The 27999-nt window shown below is 43.3% G+C and overlaps 1 protein-coding gene across 1 annotated transcript; it reads right to left on the bottom strand.

The window, feature by feature from the left end:
• RAB1B (RAB1B, member RAS oncogene family) lies at window positions 1-27951 on the bottom strand. The gene is made up of 6 exons (XM_042439752.1): window positions 27767-27951; window positions 17921-17993; window positions 17029-17124; window positions 14776-14871; window positions 13100-13231; window positions 1-7799 (listed from the first exon to the last, which is right to left on the bottom strand). Exons 1-6 carry the CDS (start codon window positions 27778-27780, stop codon window positions 7605-7607), a joined length of 606 nt encoding a protein of 201 aa, XP_042295686.1. The 5' UTR covers window positions 27781-27951; the 3' UTR covers window positions 1-7604.
• Between the last annotated feature and the right edge of the window lie 48 nt (window positions 27952-27999).

A 27999-nucleotide genomic window follows, 5' to 3' on the forward strand; every position in this document is an offset into this window, starting at 1 on the left:
TCAAGTAGTACCTTTTATTAAAGTTGTAAAAGTTTGCTGAGAGGTTCAAATGGAGACTGTAAGGCAATAAAAATATCAGAAGTGCTGCCAGAGCCAGAGAAATTTGTAGGTGTGAAGACAACCAAAGGTATTTTTACATCCATCAAAGGAGTCACAGACAGAATAGGAAAACCGGTGAAGAAACAACATTGAAATGGTTTACAAACCAACCAAGAAAATCCAGCAAGTGCTCCTCTGCTACACTGAGGCAGTTCTCATTGCCTTGAACTGACCTTAATTTTTGCTGCCTGCCAGATAAAAACAAGAGTCCTGTACTTTGCAAGAAATGAGGCAATGGCATAGATCACCATCAGCAGAAATAGTCTGTTCTGTGGCATCCCTTGGTCCCTTGCCAGCTGTTCTGAGAGCCCCAGAGAGGGAGGGAGGGAGGGCAGGTAGTGCTGAGGAAGGCAAACTCTGGCTCATTTCCTTGCCTGCCTCCTGCAAAGCAAACTGGACTCACAATGGGGCAATCCTCCCAAGTAGGAATGTTAAGATATCACTAGTGAACCAGTGCCCTCTGCTGGCTCCCTTAGGAACAAGTGGTACAGCACAGTTTTAGAACCCTAGAGTTGGAAGAGACCCTAAAGAGGGCCATCCAGTCCAACCCTATTCTGCCATGCAGGATCTCTCACTCAAAGCATCCCCAACTGATGGCCATCCAGCCTCTGTTTACAGACCTCCAAAGAAGGAGATGCCACTATACTCAAAGGCTGTGTATTCCACTCTAATGTTGAGCTGGAATTTCTTCCTGTAGCTTCCATCCATTGTCCCATGTTCTACTCTCTGGAGCAGCAGAAAACAAGCTCACTCCATCTTCAATGCAACACCCCTTCAAATACTTAAACAAGGCTGTCGTATCACTTCTTAACCCTTCTCTTACGATAGAATCATAGTTGGAAGAGTCTCCAAGGGCCATCCAGTCCAACCTCCTGCCATGCAGGAATTCTCAATCAAAGCATCCCCAAAAGATGGCCATCCATTCAATGCTTAAAGACCATCCAGCCTAAAATAAAGCTTCAGTTTTTGAAAGACTGTCTCAACGCAGCCCTCCAAAGCTAAGATTATTCACAATATAGTAGCCTTCTCCAAAACTATGAATACTCAAAGCAAATGATATTTCCCCAAGACTGGAAAGTCAAGGTTGTGTTGGACTCCAGCTCCCATCAGCGATGATGGCATTGGCATCCAACAAGATCTGGGACTGGGAAGCCTCCCCACCCTACAAATGCATTTATATTATTGTATAATATTATTACACCGTAACTCATTAAACACACACAGCACAAGCTCAGGCTTGCTGGAAAGGTTAAGAACAATAAAAATGGCTTTTTTGGTTATGCCTGTAGCCAAAGGAAAAACAAGGAAATGATAGGACTGCTGTGTGAAGATGGCAAAATGGTTGAAGGTAAACTTGGTAAAGTGTGATTTTTTAAAAATTAATTTTAAATTTTAAATTAAAAAACCCTGGGGCCTTTGACATTTCTGTTCTCTCTTGGTACAATTTGAATTTTGCATAAGGAAGGGTCACAACATCACAACAGATAATGCACTGATGAAGCAGCAGAGGGAGGTCCCCAAATACCTTGGGGTTTATGTTGCAAATCGATCGGTTAATTTTGCAGGTTCCCTGGACTCTTGCCTAGCACTGCTGCCCTGGAATTTCAAACGGCACACGACAAACAAAGCAGGCGGGGAGAAAAGCAGCAAGGATTCAACATGAATTGTTATCATATTTTTGGGATAATGTTCTAACTCTGCAAAAAGGAGTAGGAAAAAGTCATACAGAAGACAAGAAAATTTGCATTCAGATTTGTCCATATGGGAAAAATCTGCCCTGTTCACCTTTTGTCTCTGCGCAAAGACCTTACGCTGTATCACTATAGTATTTCAGATTTGCAGAGCTGTGAACACATATTCAGAACTGCTTAGGCATGAAGTGTAAAATAGGTCTGCCTTAAGACATTCCTAGGGACAAAGGTCCACCTCAGTTATTATTATTAATAATAATAATAATAATAATAATAATAATAATAGTTAGCCTTCTTTGCAAGTAGTCAAGAGGTCCTGTGGGAGCCGGTCAGTTGTAAACCATTTGCCACCCACCAGGGCCAGTGGGTTGTAGTGGTTTGAATATTGCATGACTTTGGGGACCAGGATTCGAATCCCAGGGTATTCATGTGGGTGGGCCTCTCCTTCTTCTGGTCAGTTAGATCCTGGGAGATTCTTAAAGTCCAGGAAATACACTTTAAATTCCATGAGCAAGACAAGAAGCTACTGCCTTTGGGATCCAGTTTGTGTCAAATCCTTTGTTAGGCTACAAGCCCCTTTGTTAGGAAGAGAACACTGAATTTCTCTGGAAGCCTCCATGCTTCTGCATCAGGAAAGATTTAAGTATTGTTAAGTAAAACATGCCAATGCAGTCATCTTTTCCCTTTCTCCTGTATGGTTTTGAACACCTTGCCTGATGAAGAAGCCAGTGGAGCTTTGAAAGCTTGCAACATGTACAGTGTGCATTTTGGTTGTTCCAATAAAGGCATCACTATTTGGTGGATTTGGGATATTGTACTTTGCTATATGGCCAGCACGGCTACCCCTGGATGTGTTATCTGGATGAGGAATCCTAAAAGAGAGCCAAGGGAATGGGACTTTTAATATTTATGGTTTCTAGCCCCCCCCCCAAAAGATAAAACATTTTTTTAAAAAAATTGGGACTGCATTGGCATGTTTAACCTTAACAACTAAAGGTTTTCCTGATGCAAAAGCACAGAGGCTGTGGCTGCGTTTTGCAAATGTGGTTCATTTTGTGTATACAGTGGTCCCCCCACATTTGCTGGCATTAGGGCTGAAAGATCCCTGTGAATGTGAGAAATGGCAAATGAAAAAAACATTCTTTTTAATTGAGAAAAACACCTCTCTAGGAATCTAGGTCCTCCAGTGCAACTCTGTGGTCAACATCTGCCACAGGGTGATCATAGAGTCATACTGGAGAACCTACAAAGTGTTTTCTCTAGGAACTTCTAGATTCTCCAGCAAAACTCTATGGTCAACTTCTGGCAAAGTTGCGCTGGAATCAAATCTGCAAATAGGGAGGGCCAACTGTACAAATATCTTTTTCCAAGAGAAAGTCTTCGTCTGTTTTACAAGGACTATTTTTTATTAACAATTTAATATATCTCCCAGACTACCATACATAGGGTTACTTCTGCTGGGATGTAACAGGTGTTACTCTTCTTTGTCCTCTTACTTTTTTGCCCACCATTAAAACTACCCTTGCCATGCCAGTCATGTGCTGCAGTTCTGTTACATGCCACATTCTCCCCCACCTTTGCGTGCTCTCCATAGACGTTGTACTCCACACATCTAGAGGGCTGTGGTCCATCAAATTTGATGCTGAAATAAAAAAGTTAGTCTTCACGGTGACACAAAGCTCCCTTTTCTGGTAGAAAATGCCTCATTTTCCAATTAGCTGAGATCACTTTTTGTGTGCCATAACCTGCCCTTGGCAAGTGCGGAAATACTACTGGGATGCAGCATTTGATTTCTAAGCCTCAGGCTGGTGATTAAATTTAAGGAACTTACAAACCCACCTCTTCACAAACTCCCATGAAAGACGTGAAACAGTAGAACCACTGTCAACTAATGTCTCCAAAGGGATAACAAACCAAGGATTGTCAGTGGCTAACCTTTAAATATGTGGCGTGGCTCTTTGCTCCATTCTAGAAGCGGCTTTTTAAAAGAAGTTTTATGCACAATTCCATTAACATTCATGTTAAGAAATAGAGAGGACCCTTGTTATACGCTGGGGTTTGGTTCCAAGATCCCCCGCGGATAACCAAATCCATGTATGCTCAAGTCCCATTAAATTTAATGACATAGCAAAATGATGTCCCTTACAAAAAATGGAAAATCAAGGTTTGGTATTTGAAATTTATACTTTTTTGGAACATTTTCAAACCGTGGATGCTTGAATCCGTGTATTAAAAATCAGTGTACAAGAAGAGCCGACAGTATAGCTTTTCTGTGGGCTGAAATATGATAGCACATTATACTTGGACAATGGTCATCCCCCTCCTGGCAGATGTATAGAGTCAGCCATCTCTGTCCACTGATATATTGTCCCTTTCTCTTCTGCTCAACATAAATCTAAAGCAGTGACCAGACTCAGAACCACTCAGCTACAACAAAGTTACTGCTTCATGGTCACCATGGAGCTCAGGACCATGAATATGGAGCAGTTATGAACAAGTGCAATGGTTTGCCTGTTAGGCTAAAACTCTGGGAGAAAAGGGTTTGAATGCCCACACAACTATGAAACCCCTGGTAATTCTGGGCTAGTCATACTTTCTTAACCAAAAGGAAAGCAGTATCTCCTGCAAATAAATCTTGTCAAGAAACCTCCGCAAGAGAGTCGCCATAACTTGAAGTTGCCTTGAAGGTGCACAATAACAACAAAGTGGTGGTAATGGATTCTTGCTTGTTCTATCCTGATAGCAACTAACAAGGAGCCGTGTGGAACAACTCACCTACAAAATGTTTGAGGCTCAAGAAAAAAAAGCCAAAGGGAAGGGACATGCTGAAAAGCTAAAGGTTACCTCTTGAATGTCTAGTCATAACTGACTGCAGGAGGTGGTGCTCATCTCTGTTACTAAGCTGAAGAGCCAGCATTGTCTGAAGAAGACTCTGGTGGCCAGCATGGCTGCAGGGATGCTGTTACTTTCCCACCAAAGTGGTACTTATTTATCTAGTTGCATTTCCATGCTTTCAAAGTGATAGGTAGGCAGAAGCTGGGACTAGTGACTGGAGCTCACTCTGTCACACGGACTTGGGCTTCAAAATGCCAACTTTATAATAATCAGAATTGGCATCTTAACCACTGAACCACCACATACCAGGGTATGACATGGACATGGCATGACAAGCCTAAAATTATACATTGTGAAGAAAGTTAAGGTTTCTTCCTCTTTCCACTAGAACCCAGGTGGGCTAAATCAGCCTTTAATCTAAGGCATGGCTAGGAGATGGCAACACTGACAAAACCAAAAGGTGAGCGTCACAACAGAGTGTGGAACTGAAAACTCCCTGCTGCAAGTCCCATTCCATCACTGTGCAATTTGGAGTGTAGGGAGCGAGACTCTGAGACCCCTTAAAAAAACAATCAGAAACCATCACAATTATCCCCATTTTTGATAGCAAAATCACTCCTCTACACTCCCTTCTGGAGTGTTTGTCTTGCACAACTCATAGTCTTGCATTCTCCTGCTTCCTCAGCAGTGAACCAACTATTCCACCACCACCCGCCCTGCTGCCATTTTAGCACAATACTATTGAGACCAAGAGAAACGAGTAGCTAAAGCTTGTCCACTTCTGGATTGTATAATAAAAATCAGTCACTGGTGGGGAGTGCTTCTCCCAGCCCTGGCTAGATGTAAAAGAGACATACAGCAGTGGCTATACCATATAAAAATAACACACACCTGGCACCATCACCTGGAGAGTATATTTGTCATAAGAGGCCAAAGCAAAGCTGGAGTACCTTCCCAGTCTGTTATCATCTTTTAGAGGAAAGATGCTCAAGACCAAAAGCAACGCAAGACAATTCTTCTCAATTCACCCAGGACAAGACAAGAGCCTCTTGCAGCTTAAAGTAGAACTGCCACATGGTGGCAAGTCCTCTCCCTGTTTCCTGCCAATGGTGGTGGCTTTTAACTGTGAAGGGAAGAAGAGTGAGTGGGTGACACTGTTAGTGATTCCATGGCTAGGAAGGCTAGGGGCACTAACATTTCCCTCCCCAGGTGCAACATTTTAAAAGGGAGCCACTATATCGCCTTCATCTATTCCCCAGTAATCCTCAGCCCGCCATTCACATCCCTTTAAGGAAAACAAAGATTACATAGGCACGCCTGAAAGTCCCTCATTTTGCAGAGGCTTATTATGTTTTATTTTTTTACCTTTTCCTTTCATTTGTGTTTTTAATTTCATTTGTGAAAAAAAGCTGACAAACAAAACCTTCCACCCACTGCCTGGTCCAGTGGGGTCCCTGACATTCCTTAAATAGGGGTGAAGGGGAGAGACAAAAGGAAGAGAAGGGAAGAGAGATAATGGGGGAAATGGGTCAGTGGGGCAATTTAAAAAAACCAGCTTCTTGGTGCTAGAGAGAGAGACACACACACACAATGCAGCTTTCTTGGGAGCGAGAGCCCAGCACCAGGTGGACGGATGGGCCTTGATTTGGTCATTGATAAAAGGAGGAAAAGTGTAGCAAAAGAAAAAGGGTGGGGGCAACTACAGGGCCCTGCAAATACCAGAAACGGACAGAGTGATGGGTGGGAGAAAGTTTGGTTCTGAAGCCTGTTGAGATGGCTGCAGGTGATCAGGGCCACGACAGGCCCATGCTTGAAGCTGTTCACGTAGTGCAGAGAGTGCCCAGCTGTCCAAACATACATTCATTGACTACAGAATGCAGAAGCTGGGGAAGCCACAGCACCAGTCCACCCCAAAATCTCCCCTTCCTCCCGTGTTAGTTTGACACACACCATCCACCAGTTAGGAGAGAGGAAGCATCAATGCTAGGAAGGGAGAGAGGCCAGAGGATACCAGTTAATCCTGCTAGAGGCCAAAAAATGTCCATTCCTAGAGCAGGCTGTGGAATGGCTGGGGAAAGAAGCCCTGAGAGGAGGAGTTTCAGGAATAGTGGTGTGGGAGAATGTGATGTAGTGATATGGGGGGAAAGACCATGGTAGGAATTGAGGGACAATTCAGCAGGAGACTCCAAGTCCCCAACACAGTCAAAAAGAAAGCAGTCATCACATATGGGGAGTAAGTGTGATAGCTCACAGCCCCTCTCGCCCCAAAAAGAGTGGGGGGGGGGGCCAGAAGGGTAGGGAAAAAGACGTACATGTACAGCCCAGCCCTTGGCGCCATCTAAAACCTACACACTGGTGAACCACTGACCAAATGTCTATGGGAGGACTGAGGAAGGCGGGGGAGAGAAACACGCAGCAGCTTAGGCTTGCCCACAGGAAAGACGGAAAGATCTGTAGAGCAGCAGGCACAGGGGAGACTAAACTGAAGAATACAAAAGCTCTCCCCTGTTTTAGAAAAATCACAACCAGGGGATGGCAGGAAGAGGAGGAATGGAAGGAAACAGCAAGGACAGCAAAACAAAACCAGCAAAGAGAACCGTTGCCCAAACCTGGCCTATGAGGTAGGGTGGATCCTACCAAGGCAGATGGGCAGGCATCACCATGGGGCAGAGGAAGCATCTGACTTGTCTCCCGCCCCCCCCAAACCCCCCGTCCCTCCCCCCCCCCCCCCCGACACCCCCAACCCACAGTGGGGGAAAAAGAATAGGCCAAAGCTGCTCAACAGCACTTGGAGCAGCTGAGCTGGAAGGGGAGGGAGGCCCCGTCCCCCTCCGCTGAGGTATCATCCGGGAAAAGCCACCTTCAGAGAAGAAAAAAAGCAGAACAGGGGCTGGATACTAGCAGAGAAGGGCAGGCTCCTTCTCCTCCCAGGCTCCAGCCCCCCTCCCCCCATAGCCGCCGCCATCACTGTCATGTCCCTCAGCAGCAGCCACCGCCTCCTTGTTTGACTGGAGTGCTGTCAATTTTCAGGTTGGGTCTGTCTCCACCGGCAGTAGCTCCAGGGCCCATGCGCTTCTTGATCTCCGCTGCCATTGTCATGAAGGACTGCTCCACGTTGGTGGCATTCTTGGCACTCGTCTCCAAGAAGGGGATCCCCAGTGAGTCCGCAAATTCCTTCAGGAGGAGGAAGAAGAGAAGAAGATTAGGGAAAGGAATCCAAAGTCTCAGGTCGAGAAGTTGAACTTTATGGCTGGCTTTTTAACGGCAAGAACTTCAAATGTCAGATTAGCAAGGACTGGATTATTATTATTTTAATCAAACCAAATTAAAGAAACTTGCTTCTGGTCCTTGTGGCTGCTTTAAGGTTGGAAGTGTCTGAAAACTGAACAATTGAAGAGCAGAACCTCAATCTGCTACTCTGTACATAAGGCAATATTTCAGCCTAGTCATCATGACATCCGTGGGAAGGGTCTCAAAATTCCCAGATCAATTTGATCTCTAATGAGATTATTTTAATATATGGTCTTTGTTATAAAGGTAGAGCACAATTTGAAACACTAAGATAAATTGCTGAGAGCCTTTCCTGTTCATGGAGGCTCCCAATTGCCTCTGAAGATAGGCTGGGCAGGGGCAGGCGGATTTTAGGCTTCCATGAAGCACCATGTTTTCCCATGATGCATTAACCAGAACAAGATGCAAAACAAGAGGCTAAGACCACCACAACTGGAGCTTATAACCAATTCATATCACATAGAATCATAGAGTTCGAAGAGACCCCAAGGGCCATCCAGTCCAACCCCTGCCATACAGGAAATCCAAATCAAAGCATCCTCGACAGATGGCCATCCAGCCTCTGTTTAAAGACCTCCAAGGAAGGAGACTCCTCACTGAGGAAGTGTGTTCCACTATTGAACAGTCCTCCTAATGTCAGGAAGTTCCTCCTAATGTTGAGGTGAAATCTTTTTTCCTGTAGCTTGCATGCATTGTTCCGTGTCCTAGTCTCTGGAGCAGCAGAAAACAAGCTTGCTCCATCCTCAACATGCCATCCCGTCAAATATTTAAACAGAGCTATCACATCACCTCTTAACTTTCCCTTCCTCAATTTAGTTGCCCTCCTTTGGACACGCTCCAGTTTCTGAACATCCTTTTTGAATTCTGGTGTCCAGAACTGGACAGAGTATTCCAGGTGGGGCCTGACCAAAGCAGAATAGAGTGGCACTATTACTTCCCTTGATCTAGACACTATACTTTTATTGATGCAGCCTAAAATTGCATTAGCCTTTTTAGCTGCTGCATTGCACTGTTGACTCATGTTCAATTTGTGATCTACATGGAGTCCTAGATCCCTTTCACACTCCTCTTTCTTAATTTAAGCAGCCTGATTTAAGGAAGTAAAATGGTACATTGGGAACTTACTATGAAGGTCCATTCTTGCCCAAAGAGAAGAAAATTTCATAGAATCCTACATTTGAAAGAGACCACTAGGATCATCCAGTCCAACTACCTGCTACGCAGGAATGCACAATGAAATAAATACTCCTGACAGATGGCTATCCAGCCTCTATTTAAAAACCTCCAAAGAAGGAGACTCCACCACTCTACAGGAAATGGGTTAACCTCTTGCAAGGCAAGATCATGTGATCTAAATAAATACTTTTTAATTTCATTGCCAAGATCCTCCACACAGTTCCCTACAGAAGCCAGATTTGGGGGGGGGGGGGGGCAGGAAAGACTGCCAGAAAAAAGAAAACTGCCACCATAAGAGTAGACCAGGATGTCTCCTTCTTGGCAAGAACAGATCTTTACAGCAAGCTCCCAATTACCATCCAGCAGAGAAGGAACCATCCACCATATACCCAAGCCTCTATTCTTTAGGGAAGAACATGGCAAGCAAAATAAAGTGCAGGATAACTAGGTTAGGACTACTTGCTGGAGAAACCTCCTACCAAAAGAAGCTCTTGCAGATGCAAACCTGTACAATTTATAATGCTTGGTGAAGGGGGAGGGATCAGCCCAAATAGCTACTCCACAAATCTTTTCCAAAGGTCCATTAGCAGAAATTGTTGCAGATATGTGATTTAGGAATATCAAGAGACTTATATACTGTAAAATACATGCTTTAAATCATCTAGTATTCATATTCATAGAAACAGATGCCTTTTTTGCCTTATGAGATAGGAAGAAATTAAAAAGGGCCTCTGATTGCTAGGCTCTCTGGAGGTCCAGTTATGCCATTCCTTTTCCAGAGCATGAGTAGGATGGAGACTAAATAAATAAATAAATAAAAGATTGGGGAAGGTAAAAAGACAAGTTCACTTTTGGGAGGGAAAACCCAGATCCAAGCAAAGAACCACAGAATCTGAGTCAAACCTGTACTGAGAAGAGGCTACTGAGAGAGTTGCCAGTTCAGAGATTCTTTTGGCTGACTGATGGTCACGAGAAAGAAGACTTTGAGGGAGGGCGTGCAAGTGAAAATTGTCTGCAGTGGTTCAAATGGGGCTTCATAAGGGCTTTCAGAACTTCATGGAGCATCTAGGATGGAAATTGATGGTCCATAGGATAAAGCAAGGATACTTCTCAAAAAACATTTTATATGTGAGTGAAAGAATATTAAAGCTTTATTGATAGAAGGCAAGACAGAGGCCAGTACTAAGGTGTGAAGTGTGTTAGTCTTAAGTTCCATATCTAACCCTGACTGTAAAAAACTCCAGGACTTCTTTTACCCTACCGAAGACAGTGTAAGAGATATCCTGAAAGTCTACTGGTGACAGGATCTCCAGGTGAACTCATAGATTCTGATGGTGCATTTTGCAGCAGGAAGAAAGAAAGGTATAAACAAACTTGTGTTCAGAAGCCTTTTAGCTAGGTGGAGCTGATCTGGATGTAGAACTGGAGCTTGTAATAACAGGTGAGGAAGAGGAGGTGGCAACCATGCTAGAACTAGCAGATGCAGCCACTGTGGTTGCCAGTAGAGAATGTCTAAAGCCACCCCCTTGATCTTCCTCAGAAACCTCAAGATTGGGGGGGGGGCAGGGTTAGAAGGGGAAAGAGAGGCCAGGAAGCCAAGATGAGAAAAGGGCTTCTGCTCTGGGAGAACAGAACTGAGAAAACACAATTTTGGCATTTCTCTTGGATGCAAAAAGATCTACTTCAAGAGAACAGAACCAAAGCTGAACATGAGAAAGACTCCCATGTCTTAACTCCACTCCCCTGGGTCCAGAGTCTGGCAACTCAGGAAGTCTGGCTCCTTGCTCAGGTTCCCCCATATATACTGGGCTACGATGGACTGGATGTTCCTCTCTGCCCATTGTCAGGAGCAGACAAGTCTCCCTCTAAAGAGATCCTCCCCCCATCTAATCAAGTAAGATTTGGCTACCTGGTTGTTCCACCAGATCAGCATTAGTGAATCTGTGATGATACACTGCAAGTGAAGCTGTTCCCAACTGACTGCCCATAGCTCCAACAAGTTGATGTAGTGATCGTGTTTAGGGAGATCTCATGCCACTTGAGCTAAAAGGCCCTGACAGTGAGCCCCCAATCCAAGAGACTGGTATCTGTAATGAAGATTATCTGATAAAGTAAAGCGAGAGGAACCCCTCCATACAAATTAAGACTTCCTCATCCACCACAGATGAGAAAACCTGACTTCATGGGGGAAATAAACTATGAGATGTCAGCAAGTGGCAATATGAGCTTGAAAGTGTGTCAACAGCCACCAAAGAGGATGACAATGAAACTGTGGTCAGGTGACTAAGTGAATGCATGAAACCAAGATGCCCAACAGATGTGCAAGAGCCATCAGATCTTCAAAGTGGGTGTTTCCAATTCACTTTGGAGATAGAGCTATCAACCCTGTCTGCAAATCTACCAGAGCTGCCAGGTCAATCAACTGCTAGATGGTCCAAAGATGACTCTTCTTGTAATTGACCATGAATCTGTAAGTAGAAAGACAGCCAAGCGTACTGTGCAGAGCTTGTTGAACGCCTCAGAGGGTTGGATATCCAAGCAACAAATTGTGCAAAGAAGGAAAAATATGCACTGCTACTTTGGATAGGCTGCTCTTGGATGGTATGGATACATTCCATTTCAAATTTTCTGTAGCTGATGAACTATTTATGTTTATCTTCATGTTGTTTATGAACTTCAGATCCAGAACTGAATGAAAAGAAAAGCAATAAGGTATGAAACTAAATTGGCCAAGAAACAGTGGAGGAATTCTGATATAACCAGGTGTGGGTGAAGGCAAGGTGAAAGAACTGTGTGGAGGACCTACGGATCCAATGAAAAAGTCTCAGTTTAGATCATGTGATTACCTGCCTTGCCTGAATGGCTCATTCTCCACTGGCAAAGAAATGTTTTTTGCTGCTGCTATTATTAAGCAACTGAGAGGGAAGAAAATCTTTGGTAATTTCCTGTATTGTATAAAGCAGGGGTAGGCAACCTGCGGCCCGCGGGCCGGATGCAGCCCGGCGAGGCCTTGGGACCGGCCCCAGCCCAGTCCTGCCGCCGATTGCCGCCGGGGCCTTTGGGGGGCAATTGTCTATAGAAGCCTCAGAAACATGCATTTATATTAACATTTTTTTAAAAATCTGCAAATTTTTTCACATGTCCTCCATTTTTAAAAAAAAGTGTCTTCTATTTGAAAATTTAGTCCTACATTTGTCCTGGTATATATATACAGGCTTTCCTCAGACAACTGGGGGGACGAAGCCAAAAAATAAATAATTAAATTATATATATATATATTTTTTTTTTTTTTTTATATACACACACACACAAACTACACACCACACACACACGTATATATCTTGTGTGTATGTATCTGTGTTGCTGTGTGTCTACACACACACACACATATACATACACACAATATCTACAGATTGTGGTGTGTGTGTGTGTGTGTGTTGTGTGTATATTATATTATCTAATATAATTTACTTATTTAATTTTTGGCTTCGGTCCCCCCAAGTGTCTGCGGGGAGGAAAGCACCCCCGGCTCAAAAAGATTGCCTACCCCTGGTATAAAGAGATCAATCAATAGATCTCAGTTTAATTTCTGCTTGATCTTGGGGTACAGAGAAAAGTCACCAGGTTGAATCTCCAACTCTTGTGACCACTGCCTTCCTGAACTCTTTGGTAATCCAATTTCTGAGGAACCAGAGGAAAGCACTGGTAGAAGGCTAAAATGAATGGCGGCACAGCAGGCAAATGCCTGGGATAAAGACTTTCATTAATTTCTCTATTAAATCCATTTTCTGTTTGTGTTTGCATGCAAGGAGGTCTATGTTTGTAAAAAAAATAATGTGGAGGAGTATGCAAAAGTGACTCATCAGAAGTCTGAAGTATATAATCCATCCTATCACATGATTCTCCTGTGAGTACAACTAAGGCTTTAAGGAGATAGACAGCAGGATGAAAGAGGTTACTAATTGGTAGGATTTGCCCGTGCCAGTCCTGCCCTCAGTTGTTCAAACCTTGGCAGTTGTGTAGTCCACCACTTTCTTTGTGGTCAGGTCACATTTGTTGCCCACAAGGAGCTTGTTGACGTTCTCACTGGCATAGCGTTCAATTTCCTGCAGCCACTGTTTCACGTTGTTGTAGGATTCCTGCAGTTTCAATACAAGAGAGAACAGGATGAGGCACAGACAAGCCAAACCATATGATGACATTAAGACACCATGATAAACTCTGGATCGATAGCAGTTTCTTCATAAAAATGTATAACACTAAAAGCAAGGTCAGTGCGCCCAAGCGCTTTAGCCTTACGGAATTTCCTAGTTGTCATGATTACTGACCTAAGTTCCACAAGAGGAGAAGACCTATGATTAAAGCTAACAAGTGAGATGGAGATACCATAAAGGACTGAAGTCACAACTTCTTTGTGAAGAACAGAGCTTTATTCACTTACACTCTGCTGTCATTAAGAGCCCTGCTGTCATCATTATGAACATTTACTCTTTTTAAATGACACGTGTGCATTCTACAGCCTCTAGGTGGACAAAGGCCTTTTGATTTAAGATACTTTCTGCATATTCCCCAAAAACACCCAAAACCCCAAATACTTGAAAGAGCACCTCTTCTTTGATCCCAGGCATTAGAATCAACAGACCCTTCTCCCAAGTTAACTCAGTAGGAAAGGTGCTTTATGCAGACATAATAAAAAGAGGCTTTTATGTGGCAACACTCCAATGTGGGAATCTACTCTTGAAACAATGAGAATTCCTATTTTATTCTTCTTGTACCAAGCCAAAACACTTATTTCTTTGCCTCGTTATTTTAACTTGGCGACACCAAGAATTTGCTGAAGAATGTGTTTTAATCTCACTCAGTTTTTTTGACTACTGTTTTTGTTATTTTAGTTCTAAAGTGGATGCATGATTTTATGTGCATAAATAAAATTATGTAGTTTTATGCATCCAAACAAAACTGGAACACTGCTTTGTGAGTGATGGATGACCTAGAAAAATCCTTCCTCTCAACACAAAACTGGATATCCTGACTGAGATCCTAAACTGGGGCTGCCTAGTGTGACTGAATAAATCTTTATTATAGTCACAGACAAGCACAAGAGAGTAGAGTACATTAAATAAAAAACATAAAAATAAAATATACACTTGTTTTAAATATAAAATGGATATGGAGAAACATTAAAAATATATGTGGAGCACCTTTTCCAACAAATCATAGAGCAATATTCCATAGATCTGGTTTGTGACACAGACCATCGTCTGCCTAGTATAAACCTCTGACCACAGAACTATACATTGACGATGGTGCATGACTCTTCTTGGGTTGAATGGCAACATCATACAGCTGAATGCATAATTGAAGGAGCATTGCAGGAAATTTCAGCAGTGGCTGATGGATATTCATCTACTGAGAAGAAGCTTTGCATGCGTAATGGCACTACATGCACAACTCTACTTTGCTCCTGAATCAAAAATATCCAGCCATTTACACTAGGGAACTTTAAGCATGTGTAAAACACCAATGGGATTTCAGCTTCTGTGTGTATGACAACCAGACTTGCATGCTCTTCCAATGCTGAGATGTCTCTACATGATATTGTCACATTCAGCTATGCTCCAATCAATCAATCAATCATTCTCTCTCTCTCTTACACACACACACAGAGCTGCTGATCCATTACCTGATCTGTTACATCGTATACTACAATTATGCCATGTGCCCCTCGGTAGTAGCTGGATGTGATGGTTCGGAATCGTTCCTGCCCCGCTGTGTCCCACTGGAGAGGGAAAAGGAGAAGATAGTTAATCTCAGCACCATGAGGAGCCCTGGTGGCGCACTGGTTAAATGCCTGTACTCCAGCCACTCACTCACAAACCACAAGGTTGTGAGTTCAATACCAGCAAGGGTTCAGGGCCGACTCAGCCTGGCATCCTTCCATGGGTCGCTAAAATCAGTCCCCAGCTTGTTGGGGGCAATTAGCTACACACTGTAAACCACTTAGGGAGTGCTTAAGTGGACTGATAAGCAGTATAGAAATATACTTGCTATTGCTATGTCATGGAAGAAGCTGTATGCCTTGTGAACTTAGATTTCTAAAAAAAATTACCTTTCAACAGTGCCTGCTCCTATGAGGGAAGAGGCTATGCTGATGGTAGCAGTGCTGCTGGTAGGGTATCCTATGTCAGATAGGATTTTGCTACAGAGCCAGACTGAATGTGCCAAACAGCTACTGGGCAGCAATAGTAGTGGAGTGTGAGACTGGCTGAGGGTCTCTCAAAGACAATACTTGTCAATACTGTGCAGAAGGTGGCATGGTAAACCCTACTGAATGAAAATTCTGAGGAGACGATCCAAAATGAAACAAGAGATGGTGCCAGAAGATGACACTCCCAGATCAGAAGGGACTTTTCGCTTCTGGGGTACAGCAGAGGACAACTGTGACCAGTGCTGTGGCTAATGACACAACTGGACTCAAGCCAAAAGAAATTCACCTGTTGATGTTCTCAGAGGTGAAAGGCAAGTCTAAAGCTACATAACACACATTACAGGAACACTGAATGTGAGAACCATAAATTGGGGAAACTAGACATTGTAAAAGAAGAAATGGAGCATATAACACTCTAATACTCAGGTTGAGCAAACAAAGAGAGGATGGAAATGGGAAATTTTGAAGCAGATAACTGCACAGTGTTTTACTTGGGAAATGAGAATCTAAGAAGAAATGAGGTGGCGTTTATATTTAATGGGACTCAAGCAACCACAGCTTTTGGTATTCAAGGGGGGCAGGGTCCTGGAACCAAACCTCAGTGGATACCAAGGACCCCCTGTACCTTGATAGCTGGTATTAAAGGGTATATCTAAGGCTAGTTTGTATTGGGTTTTAATAGTTGTATGGTTTTAACAGTTTTTAATTGTAATTTTAGTATTTTTTATCATTTGATTATGATTGTATTATGTTATGTTTTATTTTGAATTGATTTGTTTTGTTCTGTTGTACACTGCTTTGATCTATTTTGGAAAAGCTGTCTATAAATAAACTGTATTATTATTTTGTAGAGAAGGATAGATCTAAAACTGAGAAACGGTATCTTGCACAAGGCTACCTAGCAAGTTTGGGGCAAAGATTGAGATTCTGGACAGGGGATTTTTCATAGAATCATAGAGTTGGAAGAGATCTCAAGGGCCATCCTATCCAACCCCTGCCATGCAAGAAATCACAATCAAAGCATCCCCGACAGATGGCCATCCAGTCTCTGCTTAAAGACCTCCAAGGAAGGAGACCCCACCACACTCCAAGGAAGCGTGTTCCACTGTCGAACAACTCTTACTGTCAGGATATTTCTCCTGATTTAGGTTCAGCGTGGTCTACTAGGACTCCTAGATCCCTTTCACAAGTAGTTTCCTTAAGCCAAGTGTCCCCCATCCTATACCTATGCATTTCATTTTTTTGCTCTAAATGCAGTACCGTGCATATCTCTGTGTTGAAATTGATGTTGTTAATTTTCACCCAGCTTTCCAATCTATTAAGGTCATTTTGAATTTTGATCCTTCACCCTGGGGTGAAGATTTTTGAAGGGTTCACCCTTCTACCACTTCATCACTACTCTTCACTTACCTCTTCTCTCCAGCTACCAAATGTAATTGCAACAGGCCAGGAAACAGCAGCACTACAATTGTGCTTTGTCACTAGTACCTAAGTTTTTCTATCTTTTTCCCCCTTCCCTTTTCCCTTAGTAATTTTGGAAGCCTTTTCAGCTGAAGGATAAAAGAAACATGCTTTAAGCAAAAGTAGGTAACACAGGGGATACACATAGCTCCTTTTACATCTGACCTGAAGCCTCTGGTCCTACATTGATTCTTGTTCCTATAGCCTATTCTGGAAGCTTTGAAGAAGTTGGTCACTGGCCGACTGGCTTGGCAATATGACACTCACAATTTGCAGTTTGATGGTTTTGCCATCCAGCTCAATGGTGCGGATTTTGAAGTCCACGCCGATGGTGCTAATGTAGCTTTCCGTGTAGGTGTCATCCTAGCAGCATGAGAAACAGACAGGAGTTTCACAATTAACAGGGAGATGGCAATCACTGCTATACCCATGAGGGTAGGGAAGAATGCAACCCCCACTCTTTACTTTGAAAACCCTCACCAAACAGGAGGGACATACATTTTTAAAGTAACTGAATTTAATTTGACTGATTGGGCTCAGACTATGGGACAGCTGTAAATATAGGCCTGGAACACCATTTGACAAGGAATAACATCAGTGTAGGATGACTGTAGAGTCCATGCATTAAATGAGGCTATACAATAACTAGTAGATGAGTGGGCAGAAAATAGATGTGGGCCTATTGGATGATCCTCAGTACATTGGTAAGGGCTAATGATTGCCAATGTATTGAGAAATACAATGTAAGCAAAACATTTTTACCCTGTGCTAGGCTGGTGAAAAGAGCACAGGGGGGACAGACAAGGGTGGACTTCTATATGAAAAGGGAGCAGTGACTAAGCAGCTGGCTGAGCAGCAACTGAGGGGCCTCTTGCCCTCATTGGCCTTTGCTGGAAGAGTGGCATGGGTAAGAGGCTTCTTGGTTGCTGGTCAGCCAGCTGCTAGGTTGCAGGGTGACTGGGTACAAAGGGAGTAGCATTCTAGATTAGTTGTTTTGAATTTGCAGTAGCACAGTAGACCTAATATCAAGAAATAGACATGGGGACACTAGGGTTGTTGCCCAAAAGGAAAGGGAACAGTAGCTGAAAAGTTTGAGGACCACTGCAATAAACCAAGAATGGTAGGAAAGCTGCCACTTCAGGTGGGACTAGATACTCACTGCAAACCGTAGCAAGAGGCAAGACTTTCCCACACCAGAGTCACCGATCAGAAGCAGCTTGAACAGGTAGTCACTGAAAAAACAGACACACATCATATGGAGGTTTATATGGATACAAAGACCAAACCTTTCCCATCTCTTCATTAATACTGATCGGCTTCCTAATTCGACAGTGTTCCAAGGAATGCTAAGAGCATAGATGCCTCCCCAGAAATTCTAGCTCTTTGACAAAGTCTTTGGGGCGGGGAGGGAGAGAAGAAAACAACACAGAGTAGATTTATGACCACAAAAAACATTTAAAGACATGATGGTGATTAACTACAGAAGTACTATCAGATGCAATGGCGAGAATGTTTGCCTGAAACTTTCGACAATCCAGATCCTCTGAGTCACGAAACCCGCCTCGATCCAACAACAGGGAGAGGCGGGATACAAATAAATATTTTATATTATTATTATTATTATTATTATTATTACTACTACTACTACTACTGAGCCAGGTGCACGCGTGCACACACAAACGCACACACACACTGAACTCCCTCACAAGGTTATAGTGTAGATAGTGTAGAGGAGGAAAACAACCATGAAAGCTGCTTTGAGCTCATTTGAAGAAAGGTAGCATCCAATTGTAATCAATCACAGACTCATAGAGATGGAAGAGATCACAAGGGCCACCCAACCTAACCCACTGCCATACAGAAACCTAGATCAGGCCACACCAGGGTCCTCAGAGTTCAATGTCTGCATTTCCTGTTCCCATAACAGTTTATCACACGGGAGGAATTTCTCTTAATTTCAAATGAAAAGAAAGTAGGGACAAAACGCATTCACGTGAATTTGCTAGTTCAGCGAATTTATGTGAATTTGAATTGCATTCAAACTGAATTCCCATTGCCCGAAAATAGCTTGCCATTGCCCGAAATTGTGTGTGGTAGTCTATCACGCAATAATGTGAAACCCCATGATTGTGTTCGGACTGATTTCCCATTGCCCGAAATTGTGTGTGGTAGTCTATCAGGCAATAACGTTAAACCCCATGATTGCGTTCGGATTGCCATCGGATTATACTTCCAATTTCCCTTGTCTGATAAACTCCTTAGTTGAATCTCCCTCCTCCTTCCTTGACCAAACTCAAATGCTCTAATATCAAAATATGCTGTAAAACGTTTCAGCTAGCAGTTATTTTCAAGATGGAATGCTACATAAAATGACTTCAGTTAGATCCGGACTCCCCAGCTGTTGTTGAACTATAACCTCTATCATCCAGCATATCCAGTGGTGAGAGATAATGGGAAAACTGCACTAACCATCAAATACTACAAAAAGTAAAACCATAAAGATCTCGAATTACTTGTGGGAATGTGACAGGAAGCAAGACAGTGGCCTAAATCCTATTGTTAGCCCTGAGTAGACTAGAGCTAGAGCCAGTGTGGTGTAGTGGATTGAACACCTCTGGAGATCAAGGTTTAAATCCCCACTCATCAAAACCCAATGGTGGATCCTGGACAAATCACACTCTCTCAAAAGAAGGCAAATCTTGGCAGGAAAACACCATGATAGGTTTGCTTTGGGGTTGCTGTAGGTTGGAAACAACTTGAATGTACATAACAGCAAAAGACTAGAACCACAGAATGAACAGGATTCACTTGTGTGTTGATTCACTATTCAACAATTTATTCAGTCTACTCTAGTTGGAAATAACCAACAGGATTCCAGCTAGGGATGCTACATTCTACACACCGGTTCCCCAAGTTTCTCCCTTCCTTCACTCTCTGCAACTAAACTGTGCATGAATGTTATAGAAGCTAAGCATCCCTAATCCAGAAATCTGAAACCTCAAAGCAAAACTTTTTGCCACCAGCCATCCACTTTCACCTTCAAGGTAATGGCTGTGGTACTCCTGATCATTCATCTCTCAGATCCTCAGTTTCTCTCCAGCTTCTCTTCATATACACAACACCAGTAGCAAGCAAACAAGACATGAGACTGGAGGGAGATGAAAGAGAAGAAGCCACCTTGAAGGTGGAGGTGGACAGCTGACAGCAAAATATGCAAGGCTGGACAGAGACAGAGGATCTGTGAAATCTGATGGGAATCTAAAAGTAGTGCTTAGCATGAATCCACACCTCCTGCCATTTCACATATCCTCACATCTTGCTCCTGCCTCACAAATACATTACAGGTACGTACTACACCAGCTGTGTATACCAAAATTCAAAATATCCTAACTCTGGGATAGGCAAACATTTCTGGTCCCAAGCATGTTGGATGAGGGATGTCCAATCTGTACTAGCAGCACTAATGCCAACAGAAATTAACCTTGACCAATGTTTGCAAATCCACTTCAGTTTGCCAGCCAGGCCAGAGATGTGGTTTCCATCATCAAAAGTCTAATTGATTTTTATTGTGATGAAAAAATGAAATGTGTGGATATAGGATGGGGGACACCTGGCTTGATAGGACTACCTATGAGAGGGATCTGGGAGGCCTAGGGGACCACAACATGAACAGGAGTAACAGTGTGATGCGGCCGCTAAAAAAGACATTGCAATTCTAGGCTGCATCAATAGAAATAATAATAATAAATAATAATAATAGTGTCTAAATTGAGGGAAGTAGTGACACTCTATTCTACTTTGGTCAGGCCTCATCTGGAATACTGTGTCCAGTTGTGGCAACCACAATTCAAAAAGGATGTGGAGAAACTGGAGCAACTAAAATGGTAAAGGGTCTGGAAACCATGTCCTATGAGGAACAACTTGGGAGCTGGGGATGTTTAGCCTGGAGAAGGGAAGGTTAAGAGGTGATATGATATCCCTGTTTAAATCTTTGAAGGGGTGTCCCACTGAGGATGGGGCAAGCTTGTTTTCTGCTGCTCCAGAGAATAGGACCCAGAACAGTGTATCTAAGCTACACCAAAAAAGATTCCACCTAAACATTAGAACATCCTCACAGTAAGAGCTGTTCGACAGTGAAATACACTCCCTCGGAGAGTGGTGGAGTCCCCTTCTTTGGAGGTCTTTAAACAGGGGCTGGATGGCCATCTGTCAGAGACGCTTTGATTGAGAGTTCCTGCATGGCAGAATGGGGTTGGACTGGATGGCTCTTGGGGTCTCTTCAACTCTATGATTCTGTGACCACCAGCTTATTAGCAGGCCCTTCAAGGCTACAAAAGATATCAGGCATAAAGTCTCGAAACCAATGAAGTAAAACCAACATCCCAGCTGGGCCACAACATCACCATAGCAAACTGCCTGGGATCCCCCTGAAAGCTAACAAGGCCTCAATACCCCTCTCTTCTCTCCTATGTACTGGGCAAGTACAGCCAACAGTCAGAAGGAAGGAAGTTTCTTAAGCAGAGTGTTTGACTAGCGTGGGGAGAGGTGACAGGAAGCAGGCGAGTCACGAGATGATGTGCTGGCACTTTTCCTATTGAGCACCAAAGGGAGGGACGCTTCCTAATCCCTAACCTTCAGAAAGCGGGGGAAGGCAATGCCATTTGCAAAGGGAGTGCAGGGCAGGAGAGCTGAACCTGAGTGCCTATCCCTTTTCAGGTCCAGCCACAGACTCTCAGCCACAGCTACTCTTGACCAGTTAGGCACTTCAGTCTCACAGACACATGTCTATATACTCTGGATCTCAGAGGCTGTAAATGGGACAACTTTGGACTACTACAGCTTGAATCCCTCAAACAGCATGGGACAAAAACAACTTTCCAAACTCTGTACATAGAGAGATCTTGTAGCATCTTTGAGACTCACTGAATCTAAGAAATTGGCAGCATGAGCTTTCTTAGGCTAAAGTCTACTTCGTCAGATGCTAAGAAGTAGACTGAAGTCTACGAAAGCTCATGCTGCCAATTTCTTTCTTTCAACGAGTCTCAAAGGTGCTACAAGATCTCTCTACATTCTGATTCTACAGACTAAGAGGGCTCTATCTTTGAATTCTTTCCAAACTCCAGTCTTCATAATCAGCATGACTGCAAAGAACCTCTTCAAGTATTTACCCTCAGGTAAACATAACCCCAGAGCTGATATACCCAATATCCTGTCTGATCTTGGAAGCTAAGCAGTCAAACCTGGTTAGTACTTGGATGGGAGATCATCAACGAATGTCAGATGCTGTACTGCCAACTGGTTATACTCATGCATAAGTCTAGAAATCTTAGTCAAAGTATTGACCCCAAAAACCTGAGTCAACTTATCCAAGGGTCAATGTAAGTATTGTACCTCAACTCTTATTTAAAAAAGGAACCATCCCCTGGTGAAAGGCAAGAGAGTAATCTGTACTGGAAGCAGTGGCCCTCTCTACTCTCTCATCCATCCAGCCTTTAGTATAATCCCAAACAGTTAAGTGAGTTGGAATTTTCTAAGTTCATCATTTTCCTTTACTTCATCTTTGAGTTCCTTTGTAACATGTCCCTGCGTTTTACCTGTGATTTACCCATGGCTCATATCATAATGCATAATTATGGCCCCAAAATCTGCCCTCAACTTATACGTGAGGCTGACTTACAGTTGAGTATATATGATCTATTTCAGAGGAAGGAAGTGGCAAAACCACCTCTTGATTATTCATTGCCTAAGAAAACCCTAGGGAATTCATGGGGTCACCATATGTCGACAGGCGACTTACAAGGCACATACGCATACAGAAATAACTCCTATTCCGCTTACCCTACATTCAGCATATTGTTACAGGCTTCACGTAGATAATGTACTTCTGACCTACTTGACAGGCTGCACCACAACTTAGCACCCAAAAGCAGGTCTCTTATCACTTTCCAGTTCCCTGATGAGGAAATTAGCAGCTGCGGAGACAGCCAACAAAACCCAGCAGAAATGACCAGGTGTCCTAGAAAATTAAGGGCAGCAAAACAATAAATCCCATCATATTTGATGAGCCAGAGAGAAACCCTTGGGGCACACTCAGGGCTTATTGGAAGAGGACCATTTGTTCACAACTACCCTTCTAAAACCAAACCTTGCATGCATACTCTTTCGGGACAGTGCCCCCTTTATTCAGAATCCCAGATCTCTGTAGGAGATAATAGGCTTCCCTCCTGAAGAAAGAAAACCATTTCAAATATTTAAGATTTGGGTCTGTACAAAACCAAGACCATCTCTTCTGACTCTACCAGCTTGTAAAGTTTACACTCAGGCTCAAGGCACCTGAGATTTCCCCCAGGATTACATCTTTTTTCCTTAGAGAGTTCAAACTATACTCTTCCCTCCCTGTTCACGGATTTGGGAGTCCATAGTTTTGATCCTTTGTGGACGGCCAGCAAGGAGGTCCAAAATGGTGCGCATACCCACAGCACCGCGCCACCATTATAACCAATGGGGCTTGAACATCCACAATATTTCTGATTCGCAAGGGGGGGGGCGGACAGAATGGATCGCCCACGAATCAGGAGGGACACCTTTAGGAGCAAATAGTTACCCTCTTTAGAATTCTGGTTTATCAGTAAAAATGACCCTCACTGAATTTGCACAGCCAGGCACTAAGATATAGAGCTTTTAGCGTTCAAGTTATATGGCCATTTCCATTACCATTTCAGCAGCTCTATAAGGCAGATCAGTTCTGAGGTTCCATTCCAGCCTCAGTTGCAGTTGGAAGGCTGAGAACACACATCTTGTCCTAGGCCATATGTGTGTATTGTGTGCCTTCAAATCATTTCCAAGTTATGGAAATTTCCAAGTTTGTTTTCTGCTGGTCCAGAGAATGGGACCTAGAACAAACTACAGGGGAAAAATTCCACCTCACCGTTAGGAGGAACTTCCTGACAGTAAGAGCTGTTTCAGAGTGGAAGATGATACCTTGGAGTGTAGTGGAGTCTTCTTCTTTGGAAGTGTTTAAAGAGAGGCTGGATGGCCATCTGTCAAGGGTACTTTGATGGTGTCTTCCTTAATGGCAGCATGGAGTTGGACTGGATGGCCCTTGAGGTCTCTTCCAACTCTATGGCCTGTTACAGACTGCCAAAATAAAGCTACTTTGGGTCTCTTTGGAGGTATGCTATTTAAATGATGCATGTGTCCTAAGAGTCCGGAGGTCGTGCCAAAGCCACACTCCATTCCTAAGCACTGGAGGGCAGCTTTGGTGCAGCTTCCGGATTCTTAGGACGCATGCATCATTTAAATAGCATACCTCCAAAGAGACCCCAAGCAGCTTTATTTTGGCAGTCTGTAACAGGCCTATGATTCTATGACTCTAAGTCACTAGCTTTGCATACATAAAGAAGAGAGATGCCCAAAAATACCTGCGCAGAACACTGCATATTGCAGCCATCTAACCTAGCATCTTCCAGATGTGTTGAGCAACAGCTGCCTTCCTAACCAGTATAGTAAGTAAGAACTGCATCCGATTAAAGGAGCTGCAGTTCACGAAATCTTATGCCAAATAAGCTTATTCCTTTTCAGCGCTGCAAAACTCTGTTCTTTTTGCTGCAACAGATTAAAATAGGCATCAGGCAATTCCATGACAGGAGATACAGTTTGACACATCCGCAACACTCTGTTGTTTACCATTTAAAGCTACTGCTTATAGAACGTTAACCCCATTTAACCAAATCAACTTCTCAATACTTTGTTATTATTAATGTTCAACAGGATATGAGTTAAAGAGAGAAAGAGACAGAAGTTTCTCTGTAGAAAATTGACTGCCCAAATGTGTATACAGGAGGGAGGCCCTTGGTATTGCTTGGTTCCAGACGCCCCCATAGATACCAAAATCTGTGGATGCTCAAGCCCTGTTAAATATAACAGCATAGTAAAATGGTGTCCCTTGTGTAAAAATGGAAAAAATCTATGTTTGCTTTTGGGAATTAGTATTTTTAAAAATACTTCCAAGTAGTCAATGCTTGAACCTGTGGATAAGGAATTTGTGGATATGGAGGGCTGACCGTACTGCAGCTGTTTTTGTTTTGAACTTATTAACCAAAAGATGATGCCCCTTTCTCTTTGTAGGGTAACACAACCACAAAGGTGTGGCTATTTGTGCTGTAAGAATTTATTACCAGTGACAACTCTAGAGTAAGCCCCTAGACTTCAATGAACAGGAACCTCTCACAGAAGCCTGAAGCAATGCAAGGTCTCTACATTCCTTTTCTACATAAGATAAAATCCCAAAGGGAAAGCCCTGTTAATTTGACACTGCTAACACATGTGTTTCTGTGCTTTAAATGGACAACATGTTTGAGACATAATACACATTTTGAGGTCTAATCTCGATGTGATCCGAAATATAAACGGAGAAGGTATATAACATGAAGAGGATTTGACAGACTTGCTTCAACTACTTGCCCAGCTGGGCAGCCACTTCCGCTTTCAAACTAACAGAATATATTCAGGTGTCTTGCAGGAGCCCCTGAGGCAAGGCACAAGCTTTGGGAAGAAAAGGAACTGTTGATATTAATCAGAGATATAGTGTCTGAACTGAACATTAAAGGGAAACACAACCATTTATATCCTGATTCTATACATCTTTGTGATGGTGGCATGGTGTGCCTTCAACTCATTTCTGAGCTATGGTATTCCTAAGGCCAACTTATCATAGGGTTTTCTTGGCACATTTCTTCAGAGGGGATTTGCCATGGCCATCCTGAGGCTGAGAGTGTGACTTGCCCAAAGTCACCCAGTGGGCTTCCCTGGCTGAGCTGGGATTTGAATCCTAGTCTCCCAGTCTCCTAGTCCAACACTCAAGCCGCCACACTATGCTTGGCTCTCTAGACATCTTAACTTGGAAGTGACTGCAACTGAGGTCCAAAACACACTGCAGAAATAATCCAGTTTGAGACCACTTTAACTACCCTGGCTCCTCTCTGGTGCCACAACAAACTCCAATTCCCAGAATTCCACAGCATTGAGACAGTGCAGCTAAAGCAGAGTCAAACTAGATTATTTCTGCAGTGTGGATGTAGCCTCTGGGTCCAAAACACACCACTTTAAATAATCTGCTTTAACTGCCCTGGCTCAATCCCAGAGAATTCTGGGAAGACTCAGCCTTCTCTGTCAGAGAGCTCAGGTACCACAAAAACTACAGTTCCCAGGATTCCTTAAAGGAGTCTTAAACTGGATTATTTCTGAAGTATGTATTGGACCTACAACTCTGTAGACCAGAGTCCGAATCCCGGCTGGGCCATTGGAAGCCCTTCTCTGGGTGACTTTGGGCAAGTCATGTTCTCTCAGCCTCAGATGGCAGCCATGGCAAACCTCCCTCTGAAGAAAGATGCCAAGAAAAACCCCATGATGGGTTCACCTCCTTAGGATTGCCAGAAGCTGGAAACAACTTGAAGGCACCCAACAACAACAATAGTATGTAATCACATGTATTAATAATAATAATAATAATGACAGTACTTGCCCATAGGGAAACCATACTTACCCATAGCGAAGCACTGCAGAATGCTTGCCCATAGCAACAAATTCAGGAATACTTGCTTATAGAGAAACATAGGGAAAACATCCAATGTTTCCCTAAGGGCAAGCTGAGGATGGAGAAAGCTTGTTTTCTGCTGCTCCAGAGAATAGGACCTGGAACAATGGATGGAAGCTCCAGGAAAAAAGGAGAGAGGTGGAGCCTCCTTCCTTGGAGGTCTTTAAACAGAGGCTGGATGGCCATCTCTTGAGGGGGGGGGGGTGCTTTGATTGAGATTTCCTGCAGGGCAGAATGGGGTTGGACTGGATGGCCCTTGGGTCTCTTTCAACTCTATGAGTCTAAGTATTCTCCTATGTTTCTCTATGGGCAAGCAGTCTCCTATGTATCTCTAGGGGCAAGTATTCTCCATTGTTTTGCTATGACCAAGCATTCCCCATGTTCCCCTATCGGCAAGTATTCTCCATTGACTCTCTATAGGCAAGAATTATCCAATGTTTCCCTATATCCAAGTATTCCCCAATGTTTTCCTATAGCCAAGTATTCCCCTATGTACATCTATGGGCAAGCATGGTTTCCCTATGGGCATTTGTTTTCATCCATCCCAATAAGAATAGCATACAGAAGAGGGGAAGAGGGTTGCTAAGGATTACAGCTGAGGAATATGTGTAAAACTTGTATTTTATTTTGTTTTCTATCTATATAGATAGATAAGTACAGTATATCTATATATCTAAGTATAGATAATATAAGTATATCTATATATGTAAGTATAAATAATATAAGTATAGATAGTGTATATATAGATAAGACCCCTGTGAACATGGAAAAACCGCAAATAACAAAAGCACCATGTTTCAACCTGAAAGGACACCTCTCTAGGAATCTCTAGGTCCTCCAGCGCAACTCTGTGGTCAACGTCCGACAGACACTGACCATAGAGTTACACTGGAGGAGCTACAAAGGCCTAGTAGAATAGTATCTCTAGGAATCTCTAGGTCTTTCAGTGCAATGTTTAGTTAAAGTTGACCATAGAGTTGCACTGGAGGACTTAGATATCCCTAGAGAGAACATCTTAATCAAATCCATGAATAATCAAATCCGCAAATATCAAAGCAGCAAATATGGAGGGATGAGTGTGTGTGTATATATATATATATATATATATATGTACATCTATATACCTCAGTATAGACAGTATAAGCATAGATAACACATATATGGTATATATAGATAAATGTACCTATACATCTAAGTATAAGTAGTATATATAGATACAGTATAGATACCTATATCTAAGTGTGACCTATCTAGTACAGGTAGATAAGTACATCTCTATATCTAAGTCTAGATCTCTCTCTGCCTGCCTCTGCTCCTGGGCCTGAGGCAGAGGCCAAGGCAGGCAGCCCTGGCTGCTCCCTCCCAGCCTTCCCCAGAGGAAGGAGCCAGGCCTGAGCCGGGGACACTCACTACTCGGGGTTCATGGCGAAGGCGGCGGGGACTCTGGGAGGGCGGATGGATGGATGGCTGCTTCTCCGGTTCTCTCTTCCGCCCTTCTTCCTCCTTCCTTTCTTTCTTTCCTTCCTTCCTTCCTTCTTGGACCGGTCGCTTCCTCGCACAAGATGGCGGCAGCGGCCCCCTCCTCCCTTCGCCTCAGCTGCGACTTTATCACTGCGCAGGCGCCGCCCCGCGCAAAGGACGAC

The sequence above is a fragment of the Sceloporus undulatus genome, chromosome 9 (genome assembly GCF_019175285.1).
Source record: "Sceloporus undulatus isolate JIND9_A2432 ecotype Alabama chromosome 9, SceUnd_v1.1, whole genome shotgun sequence".
Taxonomy (NCBI): domain Eukaryota; kingdom Metazoa; phylum Chordata; class Lepidosauria; order Squamata; family Phrynosomatidae; genus Sceloporus; species Sceloporus undulatus.